The sequence below is a fragment of the Hibiscus syriacus genome, unplaced genomic scaffold (assembly GCF_006381635.1).
Source record: "Hibiscus syriacus cultivar Baekdansim isolate YM2019G1 unplaced genomic scaffold, ASM638163v2 tig00112759_pilon, whole genome shotgun sequence".
Taxonomy (NCBI): Eukaryota; Viridiplantae; Streptophyta; class Magnoliopsida; order Malvales; family Malvaceae; genus Hibiscus; species Hibiscus syriacus.
In genome coordinates, this window is record NW_024063397.1 from 47,275 (window position 1) to 67,986 (window position 20,712).

At 34.3% G+C, this 20,712-nt stretch overlaps 3 protein-coding genes and 1 pseudogene across 3 annotated transcripts; 3 read left to right on the top strand and 1 right to left on the bottom strand.

Moving 5' to 3' along the window:
- The first annotated feature begins 8,949 nt into the window (after positions 1–8,949).
- LOC120183380 (berberine bridge enzyme-like 4) lies at positions 8,950–10,650 on the top strand. The gene has a single exon (XM_039188093.1). The coding sequence runs from the start codon at positions 8,976–8,978 to the stop codon at positions 10,587–10,589; it is 1,614 nt and encodes a 537-aa protein (XP_039044024.1). The 5' UTR covers positions 8,950–8,975; the 3' UTR covers positions 10,590–10,650.
- A 2,654-nt stretch (positions 10,651–13,304) lies between these two features.
- Positions 13,305–13,757, top strand: LOC120183383 (S-protein homolog 29-like). Its single transcript, XM_039188095.1, has one exon. It carries the CDS (start codon positions 13,305–13,307, stop codon positions 13,755–13,757), a length of 453 nt encoding a protein of 150 aa, XP_039044026.1.
- A 458-nt stretch (positions 13,758–14,215) lies between these two features.
- On the bottom strand, positions 14,216–18,394 carry LOC120183384 (annotated as a pseudogene).
- Positions 18,395–18,461: 67 nt separating this feature from the next.
- On the top strand, positions 18,462–20,471 carry LOC120183385. Its single transcript, XM_039188096.1, has 2 exons — positions 18,462–18,756; positions 19,864–20,471. The coding sequence occupies exons 1-2, from the start codon at positions 18,462–18,464 to the stop codon at positions 20,469–20,471; spliced, it is 903 nt and encodes a 300-aa protein (XP_039044027.1).
- The last annotated feature ends 241 nt before the right edge of the window (positions 20,472–20,712 follow it).

Genomic DNA, 20,712 nt, shown 5'->3' on the forward strand with positions numbered 1-20,712 from the left:
ATTGGATAATAATATTCTTTCTGGAATCTTCCAAGGAACGGGCCAGGTCTGATGGTTCTGGGCAAGCCCAACACTCTGTATTATTCTTCTACAGAAATTTGCTCACACATGTCTCGGTCCGAATCCACGAGCCTCGACAAAATTGCCCCCATCGAACATGTAACACCCTCGTCGCTTCTCTCGGACGCCTCGGACTTGATCCTTCACGATCTCGAGCCTTTACGGACCCGCAAGCATTTTCCAAGAACCAGGCCAACTCACCATGCCCGACAAGCCCAAAGTCTGCGTAATTGAACCCCTTCTGTGAACCTTTACGCCAATGCCCATGGACCCAAAAGTTTAGTCTGTGACAATAACATGAGTTTGATTGATGGTTGACTGAGAGCTATATGCGAAGAATTTTATATATTGTTATTCAATATAATAGTGTTTTGTTTCTTGTTATTCAATACAACACAATACGAATACAATTTGATTTTATTTGAAAAAATATTTTATTTTAATTTCAAATTATTTCAGTTTAACTATTCGAGTCGATTCAAAATTTTAGTTTTGTTCAGATTTTTTAAAGTATACTATATAGGAATTATTAATTATTTTTTAAAGTATTTATGAAAACATTAATTTTTTCACATAATATCAATAAGTTATAACTAAAGTTATTTTTCTTGAAAATTAATTTTAACAGATTAAAAATTAAAATTAAAATTAAAATTAAAAAAGTTAAGAATTAAAATTACATCAAATTATCATAAACGATTTAAATTACATTTAAGTTCGATAATTTTCTTTATGATTCTTAATTGATATAAAATATAAGCTATAACTTTTCCTCTTACATGAGTACGCATCTCCAAACTTTTATGAGACGCATCACTATAAATTATAGAATCCTTTTAAATTTGGATTGCACTTACACCAGACGTTTGTTAGTATTCTCTTTAATGTCTCAAAATTCCTTGTCACTTATCAGTCTAAATAAATGAAACATCGAAAAGTTCTTTATGAACCTTCAATTCAATAGTAACCAACAAGTTTCAATAAACTACGAATCTCGAAAACACTCTTTAAAATTTATCATTCGACTATAGCTTGTATTTTCTTGAGATTTATTCTTATCCCTTATTCTAAGACCACCTGGTCGAGGAATTCAATTTTAGACAATCAAAATTTACACTTTGTCAACTTAACATACAACTTTTTATCTCGAGAAGTTGAGAGAATTATGCAAAAAAAAAGCGCATTGTATTCTTTCTTAGTGTTAAAATAGACCAACTTATCATAAATACTACAACCAATTAATCCAAGTATAACTGAAATACTCAGTTTATCAAATCCATAAATGTCATAGGAACATTCGTTAAACCAACCGACATTACCGTAAACTCATAGAGTCCATAATGAATTCTGAAAACTATCTTAGGAAGATCTTCTTTTTGAATCTTTAACTGATAATATCCAGATCGACTTTGAATCTTAGAAAATATCAATACACCTTTTAACTGATCAAAAGATCATCAATCCTCGAAAAAAATACTTATTATTTATTTTTTCTTATTTTGACTGACAATAATTCATACATAATTGCATAGACTCGTCTTTCTTTTTCACAAATAACACTAGTGAGTCCCAGATGACACACTTGGTATTGTAAATATTGGATCTTAATAGTGCTAATAACTATGTTTTTATCTCTCTAGGCTCAATCAGAGTCACTCAATACGAGACTATAGAAATAAACGTAGTACCTAGTAACATCTCTTTTTTATATCTTACATCTCAATTAGAAGGTAATCCAAATAATCCTTCTAGAAACATATCTAATACTCTCAATTAGTTTGAATATATTCCAACCTAACCTTGAAATTCTACATATCCTTCATATTGATTAAGAAGACTTAACAACTTTATAGGAATAACTTCTTGACAGTTACTGCTAAAATTACATCAATTAACGGATTTACTTACCGCTACAATCTCATAAACTTTCGAGTTCTTTGAATCAATCGCTTTAAGCGATAATTCATTATGGCATGGTGGGAAGCAACCAATCCATGTCAAAATTACCTTCGAAAGGTAATTCTATCAAGTCCGTCAAGACTCAACCATTTGAACCTTTAACAGATAGTTACTGGCTACAAATATGACTTACCCTTGCACTCTGGACTAAAGGTTTAGTCGTGCACATATCACTTAGAGTCTATTCTATCAAATTATCCTTTTCTTTAATCAATGTGGTACTTGTAGATGAACAAGAGTTTATTAATCTTATATTGGCACTTCATATTGTGTCGGTGCATCATCTTAATCAGATTAATCAGGAGGATTATGATTAACTATATTATTATCACCAGCTTCCTATTCTCGAACCTTTTATTCAATCATTTACCTTAAACCTTCTATTTCAGACATTTTATACATGTACTACACTTATTCAGTTTTGTTAGTAATGAGTGACATCAATCAAATCACATAAACATTATATTAGTAATAATAACATCCTAGTGGCATGTATAAACTTTTCGACTTAAAACAAGCTTAGTTTAGGCCTAAACTCGGTTAAACCTACAGCTCTGATACTAATAAATGTAACACTCTTAACCCGTATACATACCCGAATACAAATCAAAGATGTCAATAACTTTACATACATTCTAAGGTTGAAAATCCAGTAAAATTTTAAACTTTTAAAATTTATCCTATTAAATTCTTTAATAAATATTGTAATCACGTAAAAACATATTATAGTATTTAAGCCTCCAAATCAATATCAGTTTCAGGTAACAATTAGACGGTTCTATATTGTTTCATATCATAAGATAAACTGTCTAATTACTGTTTAATTTAAAATATATCTTTACTTTGTAAAAATATAGTTTTTATCTAAAACATAAAACTTAAATTCGTATTTATATCCATAATAACATATCTTACACTTTTCTTATTCTTATACGTGTCATCTAGAAAGTTTAAAATAGTAGGATGTCATTTCTGATACATGTAACTTTTTCTTTATTGATTGATGCCCACTCAGCTCCTTCACTTGCTCTTATTTATCTATGTGTGAAAATCATCACACGTTAAATATACACTTAGTGAGACATTATAATCAAACTAAAGTGATGTAAATATCAAATAACTTAACAACATATTCACTTATATAAACTTAATAATATCATAACAATTTAAAACATTAACTTAAATTCCAATAAAATCACTAAATATCCAAATCGAATTATTCAAACCATTTTTTCTCATTAAGGACCAAAAAATCATTATCTCATGATTTTATCAAAACCATGATAAACAATATCTTACATAATGGTCAGATAAAAGCCATGATAAACAATATCATACATAACAGTCATATCATATTTTTTTTCATTCATATACAATACAAAACTTTCATTTCTCATTTTCATCTTTCACTTTCATGTTCACTTTCACATTTCGTTTTCATAATCCATACTTTCACATTTCAGAACTCATTCTCAGATTCAGAACTTGTTTTCGGGCTCATAACTTATTTCAGATTCATAATTTAATTTTTAATTCATAGCTTATTTTCAAGTTCATAGCCCAATGCATTTTTATGAGAATGCAAGGTATGCTAGTCATAAATAATATGTGCACTAGGCACTTCACGGTGCCAATCATCATCATAAGATGCACTCAAAGTGAAAAACAAATCATATGCACCAGCAGTGCCATACGTAATGTACACGAATGTACCATAGCTTGACTTAACTTGAACTTTACTCAACTTCCTGGCATGCCAAGTGTACCTAAGACTCTCAATGCAACATACAATGGGTTATTCTATTAACTATTTTATGTTATTTAATATCAAAGATATCAATATATCGATGTAAATGATTTTTCATATCATAATATAATGGGCAGTTCATACCCTAAACATTTCATTTTTGCATAACATTTACATATCATAATCATCATCAATTACCTTTCTTGAACATAAACACACCATATTCTTTATGAAATAAATAATCTTAACTGTCATGCCAAATGTAATAAAGTTGATTCTTGTCTAACATTTATAATAGCATATAATACAGGAGTAACATGAAATAACTTATGACAAGTTTCATATGTTGGCAGTTTGCACTACCTTTAAAGAAATATTATGTTGCTTTAATATAAACATTTAAAATTTATTTCGTTTATACAAATGGAAACTAGACTTGAATGAGAATCTAACCATATAAGGAACTCCTTCTAGTTCACCTTGTACAATTTATAGTGAATTTTCAAAGTTGACTTACAGAGGCTGCTTTGAGCAGAATCTGTTGTCTTGTTTTCTGACATATCCTCGATTAAAAATTCATATCTTTTTGTATAATTATTGAAATCAGTTTCTGTTTGTTCTCAAAAATAATAGACTGATGTACAAATCCAATGACATAAAAATTATCCTCTAATCATTTTTATAGAATTTATGGTGATCTTCTAAACTTAATGTTTAGAACATAAATCTGGGCAGATTTCACTAACTCATATTTTCAGCTAAGTCACTAATTCTATTAGCATACCAAATAAATATATATGCATGAATCACAAAATTTCATAACATTTAGGAGTCACTTCTTACCATAATAACTCCTTCACTAGCTCATCACAAGCCAATGTTTGCACGATATCATAAATACAAATTAAATATGCACTTACCTGGAGTCCTTAGCTTGCAACTTTCCTTAGAAATTCACATTTCATCCTTAAGCTCTCATTAACTTTAAAATTGTTTGATCTTGCACACAATCTAAATGAACATCATTTACAAAACATGTTCATTTCAAACCACATGTTAAAATCTCACTAACATAGGCTCATAATAGAAAATAAATTCCTAAAAATCTTTCGATGCTCATTTGATACTAATTCTATGTCATACAATATATATTGACTTTAACACTTCAAGTTGACCATCCAATTCCCTTTTTATCCAAATTCACCCAAACTTCACATAACCTTTTTCAAATTTCCATTTTAACCACTAATTATGAATTCTTTTAGAATTTATCTCAACTTTTACATTTTATTCTAAATAGTCATTTGCCCTTTTACTTCAATTCAAGTCTCAAACAACTTTATTAAATTTCCAGCATCTAATTTCCAGCCCAATACCTCAAAATTTATATTATTACCACTTAAGTCACTAACTTTCTCAATATTTGCCATTTATTACTCAAACTTTGACAAGTTCCAAAAATAGTCAAATTTCACATTCTAACACCAAATTCATCACTCTAACATTAATTTCCATCATTGTACTTCATGTATTAAATAATTATACATAAACCCCATAACTTTTCAAGATTTTCAAATAGGTCCCCTAACTTTCTCAAAATTACAAATTGTTTCAAATAACTTTCTATAGCTTGTAGGATCCTTCTTACATCATTTCTAACCCTTGTATATTTTTTCTCACATCCAAAAGCTTAGGTTGAATGTTAAGGGGGTAGGGTTTCATGATTTCAATTAATTTCAATTTGATTCAAGCATGAAATCAACCTCTATTCAATATTTTAAAATCTCTACAATCAAACCTCTAACTCAATTTGATCAAATCACAAACTTTCCTTAATTTAAGGTTTAGGCCAAAAATCAATATAGCATTTATAGATGGTTTCGATCATTAAACAAGCTTGAAAATGATTCTACAATCTCAACAACCTCGAAATCCATCATCGATTCATAAAACCTTAATATGAAGATAAACCCTAAAATTTGGAAACTTAACATTCAAGCAATATTAGCACGCAATAAAGGTACCAAATGATAGAGCTTTTCGAATAGAACAATTTTATATTTCACGGTTCAATCCAAAATACAAAGGAAATTGCTCAAAAATGAAAAATAAAATTTCTCTTACATAGGTTATAAGAGCAAGAAATGGAGGTTGAAGAAGGCCTTATTTTCATGAAATTCCTAGTTAAATTCATGTTAATTTGTAATTTATTAAGCTTAAATGAATTTAAAATTCTTTTAATTAGGAAATGACAATTTTACCATTAATCAAACTTGATAATTACATCCATATTAAGCCACATGTTGGTTATCATCTTTCAAAGTCAAATATGAACGAAATATTATTCCCTTGACAACTTCATCCATGCAACTTTCCAAGAATTTCAATCTTGCCATTTTCATCCTACGGTCCAAATTGAACATGAAAATAAATTCTCAAATCCAATGGTCCATATTATTTTCCATCATTTTAAAATATGGAAATAATATTTCTAAGCTTAATTTAATATCCTTCAAATTTTCTCAAAATTTATGTTCGATCCGATTTACCGAATTTTACCAAACTTTAACACTTTACAATTTTTAACATAAGCTCTGGATCAAAAAACTGATTCCCACCAAAACTTCATTCTTGGGGTGAAATATTCATTTATGGGGTCAAAACACTTATCTTTTGAAAATTATAATTTTGATCCCTAAACTTTTGAAATTTACCTTTTAGGTCCTTGAACTTTTCTAAACTTTATACTCTGGACACTAAACTTTCAAAATTTATATTTTGTTCACTAACTAAAATTTTGGGTGTTACACACAGACCTAGTACTATATATCGTGGGAAGAGTGGAGCTTTGGCATGTTGTTACATTTAATATTTTATGTTGATATGCTATATGTTAATATATGTACGCATTAATCTAATTATGTATATCTATAATATATTTGAATTCTGATTAATGTTGCATCACTATTAATTTGAATATTTATGCATTTCTGTCATTCTACATAGGATTATATCCCCATCATGATTCTGTATGGGATTATAAATTCCTTTTGATCCTCCATGGGTTTATATCCCTTTCCTGTTTTTACATGGGATCATATTCTCATTATGTTTCTGCATGGGATTATATCCCCAATTTAGAGGTGGCATTCAAATCGGGTTCAATTTGGGTCATTTCGATTTAGACTTAATTTGGGTCAGGTTTGTGTTGGATCGGATCATTTCGGGTTTCAATTTTATTCGGGTCTATAGTAAGTCAGGTTGGTTCGGGTATCAGGTCGGGTCAATATCAGATCAGTTGATTTTGGGTCAGATCAAGTCAAATCGGTTGATTTTCATGTTAGTTCAATATTCGATCAATTATTTTCAATTTAGGTCGACTTTGGATCTTCATGTCAATTCAAATGGGTTGGGTATAAGTCAAATCAAGTATATATAGAATTATTGATATAGTTTTGTAAAAAGATCTGGTTTGGGTAAATTAAATTCTGGTTAATTTTGGTTCAGGTTATTTTCAGTTCGGCTTCTTTCGATTCATGTTACTTTTGGTTTGGTTAAATTCATGTCGGTTTTGGGTCAATTCAGGTTAATTTTAGTTCGATTAATTTTGGTTTGAATAAAAATTTGTGTCACTTTCTGTTCGATTCGGTTTTTTAGGTTTCGGGTCAAATTTGGGTCATCATGTTTGGGTATATTTTGGGTCTCGATTTGGGTAATCGGGTTCATGTCAAATTTGCCAGGTCTAATCTCCATCCTGTTTCTGTTTAGGATTCTCTTTCAGAGGGTTAAACCCCCATTTTGACTTATATTTCTGATTGGGAATCTCTACGGAGAGTAACATCCTCATCCTATTATCTGCGACGAAAGGTAAAGTTGTGTGAATTCCTATCATATATTTCTAGTAATGGTCAATTAGTTTATTGATGTATGAATTTAAATTGCATCATTATGACATATATGCTTTACTTTCTAGTTTATTTCTTTTTAAGATCTATTCAAGTTTTAGGATTACAACCTGTACTTAGAGGATCATTTAGTATCAAGTTTACCTTTCAGACATCGTATGGACATTTTTAGAATTTATATTATTTATTTTTCGTTTATTTTCTATATATTTTTAAATGGGACTTTGGGATACTATGTTTTTACATATTTTGGACTTTTAACTTGTATTATAGTACGTATTATGAACTCATATTCAATTTATAGATTTAGACCGATTTCTTGATGATGCATGTTATAATTTGAAAGTTCATGACTTCTGTTAACTTGAATTAGTTTGGTCTCCAAGATTTGGTCGAAACATCCAGGCCGAGTCTAGGAGGTTACATATAGGATGTTGCTTTGTTGAGTTATCTGACTATTAAAAGTTATGAAATGATCCTATGACTATAGGGCGTTGCTTTATTGAGTCCCTCAACTATTAAAAATAACAAAATGATCACTCGACAATTCATATGTTCTAAACTCATCTTTTTTGGTTAAAAAATTGACGGTCGTCTAAGCTGAACGTTAACATGCTAACTGTGATATGATAATCAATTGAGATTTTGAGATAATATTTTATTATATCTCAATCAATAGGTTAAAGTCCAATTGATATTGATATTAACATCAAATTTTAACATAAAAGAATGAGTTTGGAACATATAGATAGTCGAGTGATCATTTGTAACTTTTAATAGTCGGAAGACTGAACAAAACAACATCCTATAATCGAGTATCACTTTGTAACTTTTAAAAATCAATAACTCAACAAAATAACATCCTATACTCGAGAGATCATTTGCCTACTTTACCCTGTAAATTAATACAACATATGATTTTGCCTTCTACTGTATGTGCCTATTAGTTTAGTTCCTTGCCTTGTATTTTCTAATTAGTGGACTTTCGACAACCCTAAAAGTCCACATGTCATATCTTTTACGTGTGGATACGATTAATGATTTCAATTGTTGAATTGTTTAATTACGAAAAGTAAAAACATTATCTTGATTAAATTTAGTCTTACACGTGGACTAATGAAAATCATGGGGCATGCATAGAGGTAGGTAAAAGGGGCAGAGGATTGGTTCACTTGGAGATAGCCTGAGTTTATCCCAATGCAGCCAGCCGCCGCTCCCCTCAATATATCTATATATACGCCATTGAACCTTACGAACAAATGAATCAATACCATCTAAATATCTCAACATTTTTCAGGAAAAAAATGAAAGCATCAATTTCCACCATTTTCATTGTTTTGATATTGGTTTTGTTATCAATTTCATTGGTGGCATCTAACAATTCAGTTGACTTTGATAGTTTTGTTGGATGTCTTCCTACACATTCCGATCCCTCATTTCCTATTGCAGATGTCATATTAACGCCCAACAATTCATCATTCGAATATATTTACCAGTTACGTGCAAATAACCTTCGAATCTTCTTGTCTACAACCTCTAGACCAGTAGCCATTATAACTGCCCTACATCCATCTCATGCTCAAGCCACCGTCGTTTGCGCCAAGCGCTACGGTTTCCAAGTAAGGATTCGAAGCGGCGGTCATGATTTCGAGGGACTTTCGTACACTTCTGGCGTGCCATTTGTCATTCTCGACATGTTCAATCTCCATTCTATCGATATAGATATGGAGAGTGAGACGGCGTGGGTTCAGGCTGGGGCAACAACCGGTGAACTTTATTATAGAATAGCCGAGAAAAGCAATGTTCATGGGTTCCCATCCGGAGTTTGCACTACCCTTGGCATCGGTGGACACTTTAGTGGTGGCGGTTATGGGTTTCTTATGAGAAAATACGGACTCTCCATTGATAATGTCATCGACGCACAGTTGATTGATGCCAATGGAAGGATCCGTAACCGTGAATCAATGGGAGAAGACGTATTCTGGGCGATAAGAGGAGGTGGAACAACCAGCTTTGGAATCATCCTTTCATGGAGGGTCAAGCTGGTCCGGGTTCCACCTATGGTGACAGTATTCACCGTGCAAAGGACATTGGAACAAGGCGCAACGGAGCTCGCTTATCGTTGGCAACAAGTTGCGCCAAAACTGCCAAAAGATCTCTTTATTAGACTCCAGCCTCAACCTATTAACAATGGAGGCAACAATAGAACCGTTAGCATTTCATTCATCGGCCATTTTCTAGGGAAAACTGATGAACTTATACAACTGATGAACACAGACTTTCCCGAATTGGGTTTACAACGAAGTGATTGTTTAGAGATTAGTTGGGTCGAATCGACTTTATACTGGGCAGGTTTTCCGAATGGAACCTCCATTGATGAGTTGCTCAATAGAGTGCAAGTGGACCGATCGTTTTCCAAGAGCAAGTCGGATTATTACAAAGCAGTGATTCCTAAACAAGGGTTGGAGACGTTATGGGAAGCGTTGCTGGACATTAAAGACATCTTCGTCCAAATGAACCCTTATGGCGGAAGAATGGAAGAGATTTCAGATTCGGAAACTGCCTTCGCACACCGTGGTGGGAATCTTTTCATGGTACTATACGGAGTGACATGGTCCGAGTCCGACGGCGGCATTGACGCCGCTGGCCGATACGTCCAGCTGTCGAGAAGGTTGTATGGTGCGATGGCCCCGTACGCATCGAGCCGTCCAAGGGAAGCATTCCTCAACTACCGAGATCTCGACATCGGTAGCAACGAAAGTGGGGAGACGGACTTTGAGGTTGCCAAAGAATACGGGGCAAAGTATTTCAAGAACAACTTCATAAGACTAACCAGAGTGAAAGCCATGATAGACCCTGAAAATTTCTTCAAGAACGAACAAAGCATACCTCCATTGCCGGTGCGAGCAAGTCATTGAAACAGTTGTCTTCTATGACACAAAACAATAAAATAAAAGCGAAATATATTCTAGATTTTAATTTCTCTTGCCTTTTATTATTGCTTGTAGTTTAAGCACATCGTTTTAATCCATGTATAATAAATAAGAGTATATACGCATCGTGTTAATATTTTTATAATATTATTAATTAGTACAAATCTTCCCGAATATAAGTTTCCAACACAATAGTCAACATTTTGTTATCTCTTGCTTGAACTTTTGTCTTTCGTGCTAATACGAAACTATGACCACTCAAGATAATAATTCAACTTTATACTCATAATTTAGTATAGTCTTAATATAAAAACAAGTGTCCAAACTTTGTCTCAAAAATATTTTATTGTTTAAAGAATTTTCCGTAAAAATAGTGACATTTGTAAATTTCCCAACAACTGATATCATGAGTTTTGGTTGTGAATTTTGTCAATTTTTCTGTGAGGTTACTATTTACGTGAATAGTAAATTTTGTGAATAGTGAAAATTGAGATGTTGAATGGTGCACTCAAGACCTTCTTGGAAGGATTAGACCAGGGGCAATGCTCGGGGGAGAGCAAGGTGATGCCGAGAGACTTTCGGAGGTCATAGCTGTAGCCGGAAAGCTGACTGAGCTTGCAGGTGTCAAGCCAAGTAGCGATGTGTCATCCAGGCCCATGCCCAGAGATAGTGGCAATAATGGGGGAGAGTGCGAAAAGGTGCAGCGGGGAGATGATAGAGGAAGCTCTTCGAATGGTCAATGTGAGCCATCGATTGTTCGTAGCCAAGGAAAACCATCGGGAAAGAATGGCAAGGCTAAGTTTGGTGTGAAGAAGAATGGAGCAAGGAAAAATTAAAATGTTACTTCTGTGATGGTCCTCATTTGATTAGAGGATGTCCCGAGAAGCGTCGCCTTACAACCATCACGAAGAGGATGGGAGAAGGAGAAGTAGCGAGAATTGGCGCTGTTGCAAGTGTTAAAGCTGCCAAGTCAGGGAAAATACTTGGTCCGATTGAGGGGATCAATGCGGCCAAGCAAGGAACAAGACATGGTGCGACTACAAGTTCTCAAGTAGTCAATCCAAGATTGAGACGTGACGAGACTGCGGGTATCAAAGCAGTCGAGAACAAGAAGGGACCTGGTGCGATAGCAAGAGATAAAGCCGTCAAGCCGAAGGTGCAAAGTGAGTTGGGTTTCTCAACTACAGAAGATAGTTACTCTCTCTACAACTGAAGTAAAATATGTCGCTGTTACGGAAGCCAGCAAGGAGATGGTTTGGCTCCAAAGTTTCTTGGAAGAGTTAGGCAAGAAACAAGAAAACAATGTCTTGTATTGCGATAGTTAAAGTGATATCCATCTAGCAAAGAATCCGTCTTTTAATTCCAGGACGAAGCACATATAATTGCAATATCATTTTATCTGGTCTCTTCTGGAATATGGGATTTTGAAACTTGAAAAGATTAGTGTAGCTCAAAATCCGGCAGACATATTAACAAAGACGGTGACTACGGACAAACTGAAGTTGTGTTCAGCTTCAGTTGGTATGCTTGAGTAACAAGACTAGAAATGTTGCTACATTGATCGAGGTGTGAAGACAGATTAAAATCAATCTTCAAGTGGAAGATTGTTGGTTAAAGAAAAGAGCTAGCAGCTGGCGACTGCTTAAAAATTCAAAGGTGGGCTTCCTAATTTTGTTGAAATTGGCAAAGGGATAATTACCAAATTGTGTCATTGAACTTTAGGGTATTTACAAGATTAAAGAAGAGCACGATGGGAGCAAACGCTACAAAGCAAGATTGGTTGTCAAAGGTATTCAGCAAAAAGAAGGTATTGACTACAATGAATTTTTCTCTCCAGTCGTGAAACTGTCTACAATCCGACTGGTGTTGAAAATTGCAGCTGCAGAGAATCTACATCTTGAGCAGTTAGATGTAAAGACAGCTTTCCTTCATGGTGATTTGGAGGAAGAAATCTATATGAGGCAGTTAGAAGATGAGGAATGTTGTTTCTCGAGTGACAGAGAAAGTTCACTCAATGATGAACCAACAAATAGGTACCTCATATTTCTAACGTAATAATTTTAAGTGTTGGCCGTTAAAAATCATCGTTAAGAACCGTGTCACGTTTTTGGTAATTTTGAAGATTTGTTTAAAAATAATTGGATGAACTTTAACTTTAGATAAAAGATATAATTTAAGAATAAAAAAATAAAATTATATAAAATAAATTAACTGAAATTCACAACATATATTAAAAAAAGTTATCAGTGACACGACAAAAAAAACTAGAAAAACATTAGAATGGAAAATAATAATGAGGACAAACTTCCGTTAGTGTGCTGGTTAGTATTATTACACATGTTTTAATTTAATTTAATTGGTGGGGCACTTATAGGGGCATATAATGGGGCAGGAGAATTTTATTCCCTCCTTTAAGAGGCCGAAGCAGATCTCCACCCATACAATGCTAATGTTCTTGTAATTGGGTTGGTTGGTTGTTATATTAGTCCATAATTCAAGAGTAAATCTATTAGATACCCATAATTATTAATAGTCAAATCATAGTAATACTATTTGCCGATTTTCTGCATGTAAGAATCAGAATATCATAATTTTGATACCATAAACTTAAATATCGTTTGATGTCAGAGAAGCATTGAATTCCATAAATATTATTCAAAATCATATTGTGGTAGAACATACCATTTCTCATCACAGACAATGGCCAACCTCGAGAACATTGTCTTCTTGCTGCTGGTGCTCTTGACGACGTATCCATGGGCACTTGCAGTGAGGCAAGATATGCTGTTCAAAAACTACCATATCATCATCACCAATGATTTGCCTAAAGATACATTTCATTTACCTTCACCAGACGCGCCACAGCTTTTTGTGCATTGCAAGTCCGGTGACCGAGATATTGGGCCCAAAGCCATGTTGAACGGCGAGGTCTACACCTGGGATACGAAGATCAACTTTTTCCGAACCACACTGTTTTTCTGCTACGAACGGTGGGAGAATTTTCTCAAGAATGGAACTTTCGATCTTTTCAAGGCCACCAGAGACGAAGACCGGTGCTTAGAGCATCAAGACACCTGCTTTTGGTCGGTGAGGAGCGATGGGTTTTACTTCAGCAATAATAACCAAACTTGGCGCAATGAATATCCATGGTAGGGATAAATAGTTTTCTTTCAGTGAACTTATGGAATAATTTAGAATGAATCTATATTTCATGCATTTATAGTTTATCAATACCCGTTCAATACACTTTATAATTTAGAATGAATTTATATTTCAATGTTCACTTATAGAATGTAGAATCTTAAAATGTACCCTTTCAAAGCACTTGTACATGGGAGCAGCAGCAACTGAGTCAGCAATAAAGTACACTTTATACAAGTTGTGGACATTAACACAATTGCAAACAAGCAAATGATCTAGTGGCAACCGACAGTAAGTCTCTGAGAAAAAAAAATACAAGGAAACATATCAAGCTCTTCGTCTACTAAGCCGCCAAGAATTTGGTTCGTGATATCTATCATAAAGCGGTTCGATTCGTTCTTGACATTTCCGCTTGCTCATTTTTGTGGGATCGGCGACTTAGAAGAACCTAGGTGCAAGTTCAACCAGCCACTTCGGATCTACCACTGTTACCTCTCACATGTACTCCTTTGTAGTCATTACCAGTTCGTGGTATATCACCCAGTCCGGTTGTCTCTGAAAAAGGGCACTGCTTGGGTGTGTATATAAACAGGTTGATTCTCCACCAGTGTTTTATATCCTCCCTGTGGGTCTTTCCTGGCAGCATGGAAAAAGAATCCTGCCGTGATAGTTTTCCTGATCTTTGTAAAGTTCTTTCCAGCACTCACTACGTCCAATTTGTACCTGAAAAAAAAACATCAGCTTTCCTGTTACAACTTCAAACTCGAGTAATAACTTTTAACGACTTAAAAGGATAGATCAAGAATCATACTAGTGAACATTAAAGATTCGAACAGAAGAATGAATCAAATGAATGGGAAAATATGATTGGTCAATGCTAACATTGAGTGTGTCCAGATTAGTACTAGGAGGCTACCATGATTCATAAAAAGCAATAAAGAAAGTTCAAAGAAGACATTCACAATTCAATTTGCATTTTTCTAAGGGCAAATCCACAGTTCCTAGCATATAGCACCCAAAAGTAAGAAACATAGAAAGCGTGTAGCTTAGGAATTTGGTGTTACGTGCTTATCTTTGTAGTAATAATCATGTCAAATATAAGTAAGGTTTGTACAACTAGGGGTGACAAAAAATGTTAAAAAGAGTAAATAAGCCCTAAACTATGCAAGAAAGTAACCTACAAGACATCAGGACACCGTTAAAATCATAGAACCTTAATCATGAATGGAATTATGAAAACCAGAGACAATTTGCAAAGGCAAAAACTAGATGAACATACTTGTCCATGATGTCAAGCTGTTTTCTGACATCCTGTGCCCTCGTCAAGGATCTAGACTGAACAAAATTTTCGAAACACCAAGGCCCTGAAAAGTTCTTTTCTTTCCAAGCTTCATTTACATCAAGTAGAATCAAATGATCTCCCTCGGGATGGAAAATTTTGGCCCTCTTCTGATCAGCCTGAGCTTGCTTTTCCCGTTTGGATCATTGCAATAATTGTTAATATCTCATCGCTACACTCAACATCTTGCATAGTGGAGGATCAAGAGGAAATTCTGCCGTTTTTCTACCCAACTTAGTCAAAAGTCCCTCCTCATCTAGAGCTCCTAGACTGTACAACTGCTCCATGGCAGAAATGAGAGCTTGGGGTGCAGGGGGATCCATAAAATCAAAAGAAAGGAGATCATTTATGCCCATGGCCTTCAGTTGTAGTGTTACCGTACCAAGATTAATCCTCTGGATTTCTGGAATTGTGGTAGGTGACATCTCATTTCGTTATGCACTCTCAGTGTACAAACGGTAGCATTTGCCACGTCCAGTACGTCCTGCACGTCCAGCATGTTGCTTTGCTGATGCTTGCGAGATTGGTGTTATGACCAGGGAATCAAGCCCTAGTTTTGGATTATAAACATTTTGCTTTGCAAAACCAGGATCAACCACATAATATATGCCATCTATAGTTAAAGAAGCCTCAGCGATATTTGTTGCAACCACCACCTTCCTTTTCCCTGGAGGTGTAGGATCAAAAATCCTAGACTGCATTTCACTAGGAAGGGTGCTATAAACTGGTAAAATAATCAACTCAGGTACATTTTTACCTAGCCTTTTCATCGTTTCATAAGGTGACTGGCATGCAAAATCAATTTCCTCTTGACCGGTCAAAAAGAGGAGAATGTCACCTTCAGGTTCAGTCAAGTGTATCTGTAGGACTGTTATCGAAGCAGCATCAAGGAAGTCACTCTCAGGCTGTTTTGTATAGAGTATCTCCACAGGGAACGTTCTCCGAGGAATTGTGAATATATTACAGTTGAAAAAAAATACCCTAAATTAAAATTTCTCTGCATTATTATGAGGACGGTAAATCATACGGTTTAAGCTATTACGCTGGTAATTACGATAGGTTGGTTTCTGTTAAGACCAAAGTTGATCCCAAGAATTTCTTCAGGAATGAGCAAAGCATTCCTCCTCGTTCCAAATAAGATTCAAACATCAGGTGGAAATACTTCACATATTGCTGTGATTTTAACAAATCACTGCAGCCTTAAATGTGGCATGCTTTGTAATTAACTCTTGGATTTTACTTACTCGATGGTTTGTAAGTTTTTTGATTTAATAAAATAATAATACTGACTTTTAAATAATATATGAGATTTCAATTAACTTGAATCCAATTCAAATCGAATTTGAATATATTTGCATGTGGTTTTAAAAAATTACGTGTGTTAATACTCTTCTAGTCCGATAAGAATCTTTGTTCTCAAGGACAAAAAAAAATATCTTTTTTTTTTTTTTGCAAGCCCGAAGAAAAATTCTCGGAATTCAATTTCACTTGTTTCTTACCTTTTCCACAAACTTTTTTTTATTTTATTAAAGCTGAACCAATATTTGAAATTTTAACGAGTCAAAACGAATTATTTAATATTGGATTTGAAAAGTTTACGATCTATTCGAAAAGCATTATATTATATTTATTTGATATCCGATTTAAAAGGTTTACAAACAAATCGAAAAAAATAGTCCAGATTACATTCCTAAACTTAAGGAAGAATGTGACATGTATCATAAAATATCCTAAAAGAATTATAATAAAATATAAAAAATAAATCAAAATATAATACACTAAGAAACCAACACTAATATCCATCTTTGAACACTTAAAGCTTAAGTACAAACAAGTAATCAAATATATTAACTAATCCAGAGTATGATAATAAATATCTTATCAATGGAGCAAATATTTTAACTGATTCAATTACATAATTAAATAGATATAGTCTCTTAATTGCTTAGTAATTATATGAATATATGAATTGAACACATGTACATCTAATGACTCGAAAGCCCCAATATTCGCATCTTTTTGCAGTGTGATGTGCACAACAATCGTTATTTATTTATTTATTTATTGTTTGAAAATTTTATTTAAGTTACTCACACATAAACAAACATAAACTTTGAGAATTACTAGCAAAAACAAAGAAAATAAAGAAAGTATCTCAACTATCTGGATATTTCCACATATCCGATTTAAATTATTTTAAAACTAAAAAATAGATCAGATATCTAAATTTTTAAATTGAATCAACAAATTGGACTGATAACCATACCTTGAACGACTCATACGCTAACCCTAACAATCTTATGGCACGTCAATTATCTTCGTTACATTATCAATAGTCCACAAATTCTTCTTCATTTGATAAACATTTATGCGTCCTTTAAAGAAATAAATATAATATAAGGTTTTCATGTATCTAATTATTTAGGCTTGAATTTTAGTTAAGTTAGAGTTTGAGATTCAATCGAGTTAAATATGTTCGAGAATGTTTCAAGTTCAAACTTTTTTAAACTCGAGTCGAGCTTTAATTTTTTATTTTGAGTTTAAGTCGAACTTAAAAATTATAAACTTTTGACCTTTGGAGCTTGATAATTATAAACTCACTAGTTTTCAAATTCAAGTCAAGCTTGATAATTATAAGCTCACGAACTTTTAAGTTTATGTCCAGTTTGACAATTAAGTCCATCGAATTTCAAGTTGAATCAAACTTAATTTCAATTTTTTTTAATGTCTATGTCAAATACCACTCATCTTTATGCTCGTGATCGAAAATGCCACTGACGTTTCAATTTTGTCAATATTAGCACGGACGTTTATGTTTCACTTCAATTAAGTTACCCCGCCGTTAATCCGTTAACGGCACGATGACATGGCATGGACGAGCCGTGACGGTGATGACATGGATGCCTTACCAAAACGACGTCATTTCAACACAACTATTTTGATACTCAATAAAGACAAAACGAAGTCGTTTTGCTTGAAAAAAATTATTGAAATATTATACTACTAGAGGTATTTGAACCCTAAACCCCTTGAAATTAAATTGAATGCTTAACCATTGAACTACATTATATTTTTCTGTTATCTTTTCTATAAAAGTTTTAAAATTTTAAAACTCCAATTAACAATGTTTGAACCCCAAATAAAATTGTTACACGGTCGCACAGATAATGAGATAAAAAATTACTGGAATACCCGTATTAAGAGATGCCAACGTGCTGGGTTACCTCTGTATCCTCCTGAAGTGTTCCTGCAAGCACTGCAGGAGAGCCACAGTACCAGTGAAGCTAATAGATTGGATAAAGGACCTCATGATATCGTGCAGATTAATAACTATGAGATACCTGATGTCATATTTGACAGTTTAAAGGCCAATCAAAATGTGCTGCCTTATGTTACTGAGCTTCCTTATATCTGCTAGCAGTATGCTGATGAAAGGTCTATGTTCTTCTCAATATTGTGATTTCATGCCATCAACAATCCATCGCCAGAAGCGTCTTCGGGAATCACCAACCTTTTTCCCTGGTTATACCGGTGCTGTTAAAAATGAATGCCCTTTGTTTATGCAGTTTCAAGATGATATATCAGATAAGGCTGCTGAATCCTTTGGGTTGTCTTTTCCAATTGAACTAGATCCCGCAATAAAGAACTCCCAGTCATTTGGTTTATTCCCAGGTAGCCATGCCCTTTCAAATGATGCATGGGTCTAGATTCTTGTGCATGGGTCTGTCAAATGTCTGAACTCCCTTGATATCTTCTACAGCAATTGTATAAACTTCCGTGAAGCTTTTTTTGTTTGTTTCATTCATTTCATGATTTGTTTGATGTGGATAGTCAATCAAACCTGGTGATTGAAAGTTCATTTGTGGTTGATATCATCGAAGGGTACGAGTCATGGATGTTTTTGGTCTGTTGTCTATGATTTTTTTTTCTGTCAAACTGTTGAATGCGTGTATGCCGACATGAACTCCGAGGTATACAAATGCATTCGAGATGTTATAACTTTTAGAATAATTATGAACTTCCAGCATGGACTCTCCAGAACAAATGGTTTTCTATTTAATGCATTGTGTATGCCTTAACTGAAATGCTTATTTGTGTTGGGGTTGTTGACAAGGGAAACACAATTATATTTCATTGCTAGGTTTCAAAATCTTTGTTTCTATTCAAGCAAGAGTTACTCAAGTTAAGCATTAGAATATTCGAATTTGATTTGTTCAAATTATTGAACATGACCAAGACGAGCTTCCCCATTGCGTTGTAGTAATTCTTTGATCACAACGAAAAGAGCATTACCTTGATAACTCGAGGTAGAATTCAGAAGCCCACCAATAGCCTCAAGATTATCATATTCCAATTCTATTCGTCTATATCCAAGTCTCTATGCACGTCGAAGCGCATCACATATCGCCAACAACCTTCCATTCAACACTGAACAATTACCTGTACTTCGATAGGAGCCAAAGAGCCAGTCACCTTGATCCGAATGAAATACACAACCTACGACAGCTTGGTCATCAACTATATCCACCGCAACATCGGTATTCATTTTAATCCACCCCTCCGTCGGCCTCCTCCGATAATTAGAGCTTGATTCCCGACTTTTCGCTAAAGAAATACATCGAATAGAATTCTGAATAACACCTTCAATTTCTTTCGTGTAATCCATACTCAATTTTAGGGACCTAGTTATTCATTAGCTCGGGGGCACTTGGTGTTACGCTGTTTTCGCCACTGATCTCTTCGGTCATGGCAGATCCGATGGTCTCCATTGTTACTTAGGTACCCGTATTGAATCATCACCGCCGTCGACATTGGAGTTCCACCGAGAAAAAGAAGACATATTTCAAGTTATAGCGAAAGTTTACGACGATAACAAATGCCCCCGTCGCAAATTCTATAATATCTTTGAAAACGACGACGATTTAACTCCACCTCCAGTGCCTCCCAACACGGTAAAGAAAAAACGACGATGGAGAAAAAGGAAAACGACGCCGAAAAACCGGATGAGCACCTCGTCGGCTAAGAGCGGATTCTTTACCAGCGGAAGCTTTGAAGACTATGGTATTAACGACAGAGAAACGGAAACCCTTGTTTCAGCTTCGAGGAGCTTCTCCACTGATTTCATCTCAGAGATGTTCAACACCAACTTAAAAATTATACCGGAAACAAAGCCTACGAGGCAAAGCAAGAAGAAACCAAAGAAAATTAAGAAGACAAGAAGGTACGCTATAAGATTTTCGTCATCAGAGAGCGAATCGCCAGCGAGGTTGTTGAGCTTCTTGCAACGGATGATACCGTGCGCGGTGGACGGCAGAGTGAGGGAGAGTTTTGTGATGGTGAAGAAATGGGAGTTTTGTAGTGACGAATCTCCAACTTTTCTCAGGTAATACAGATGCTACGTGGACTAAATAACTTTAAAAAAGCCGTCCATGTCATCGCTGTCACGGCATTGGCACATCGTGTCATCGTGCCTTTAACGGATTAACGGCAGGGTGGCTTAATTGGAGTAAAACATAAACGTCCGTGCTAAAATTGACAAAATTAAAACGTCAGTGGCATTTTTGATCCAGAGCATAAAGATGAATGGTATTTGACATAGATTACCCTTAATAATATTCAAATCCACTC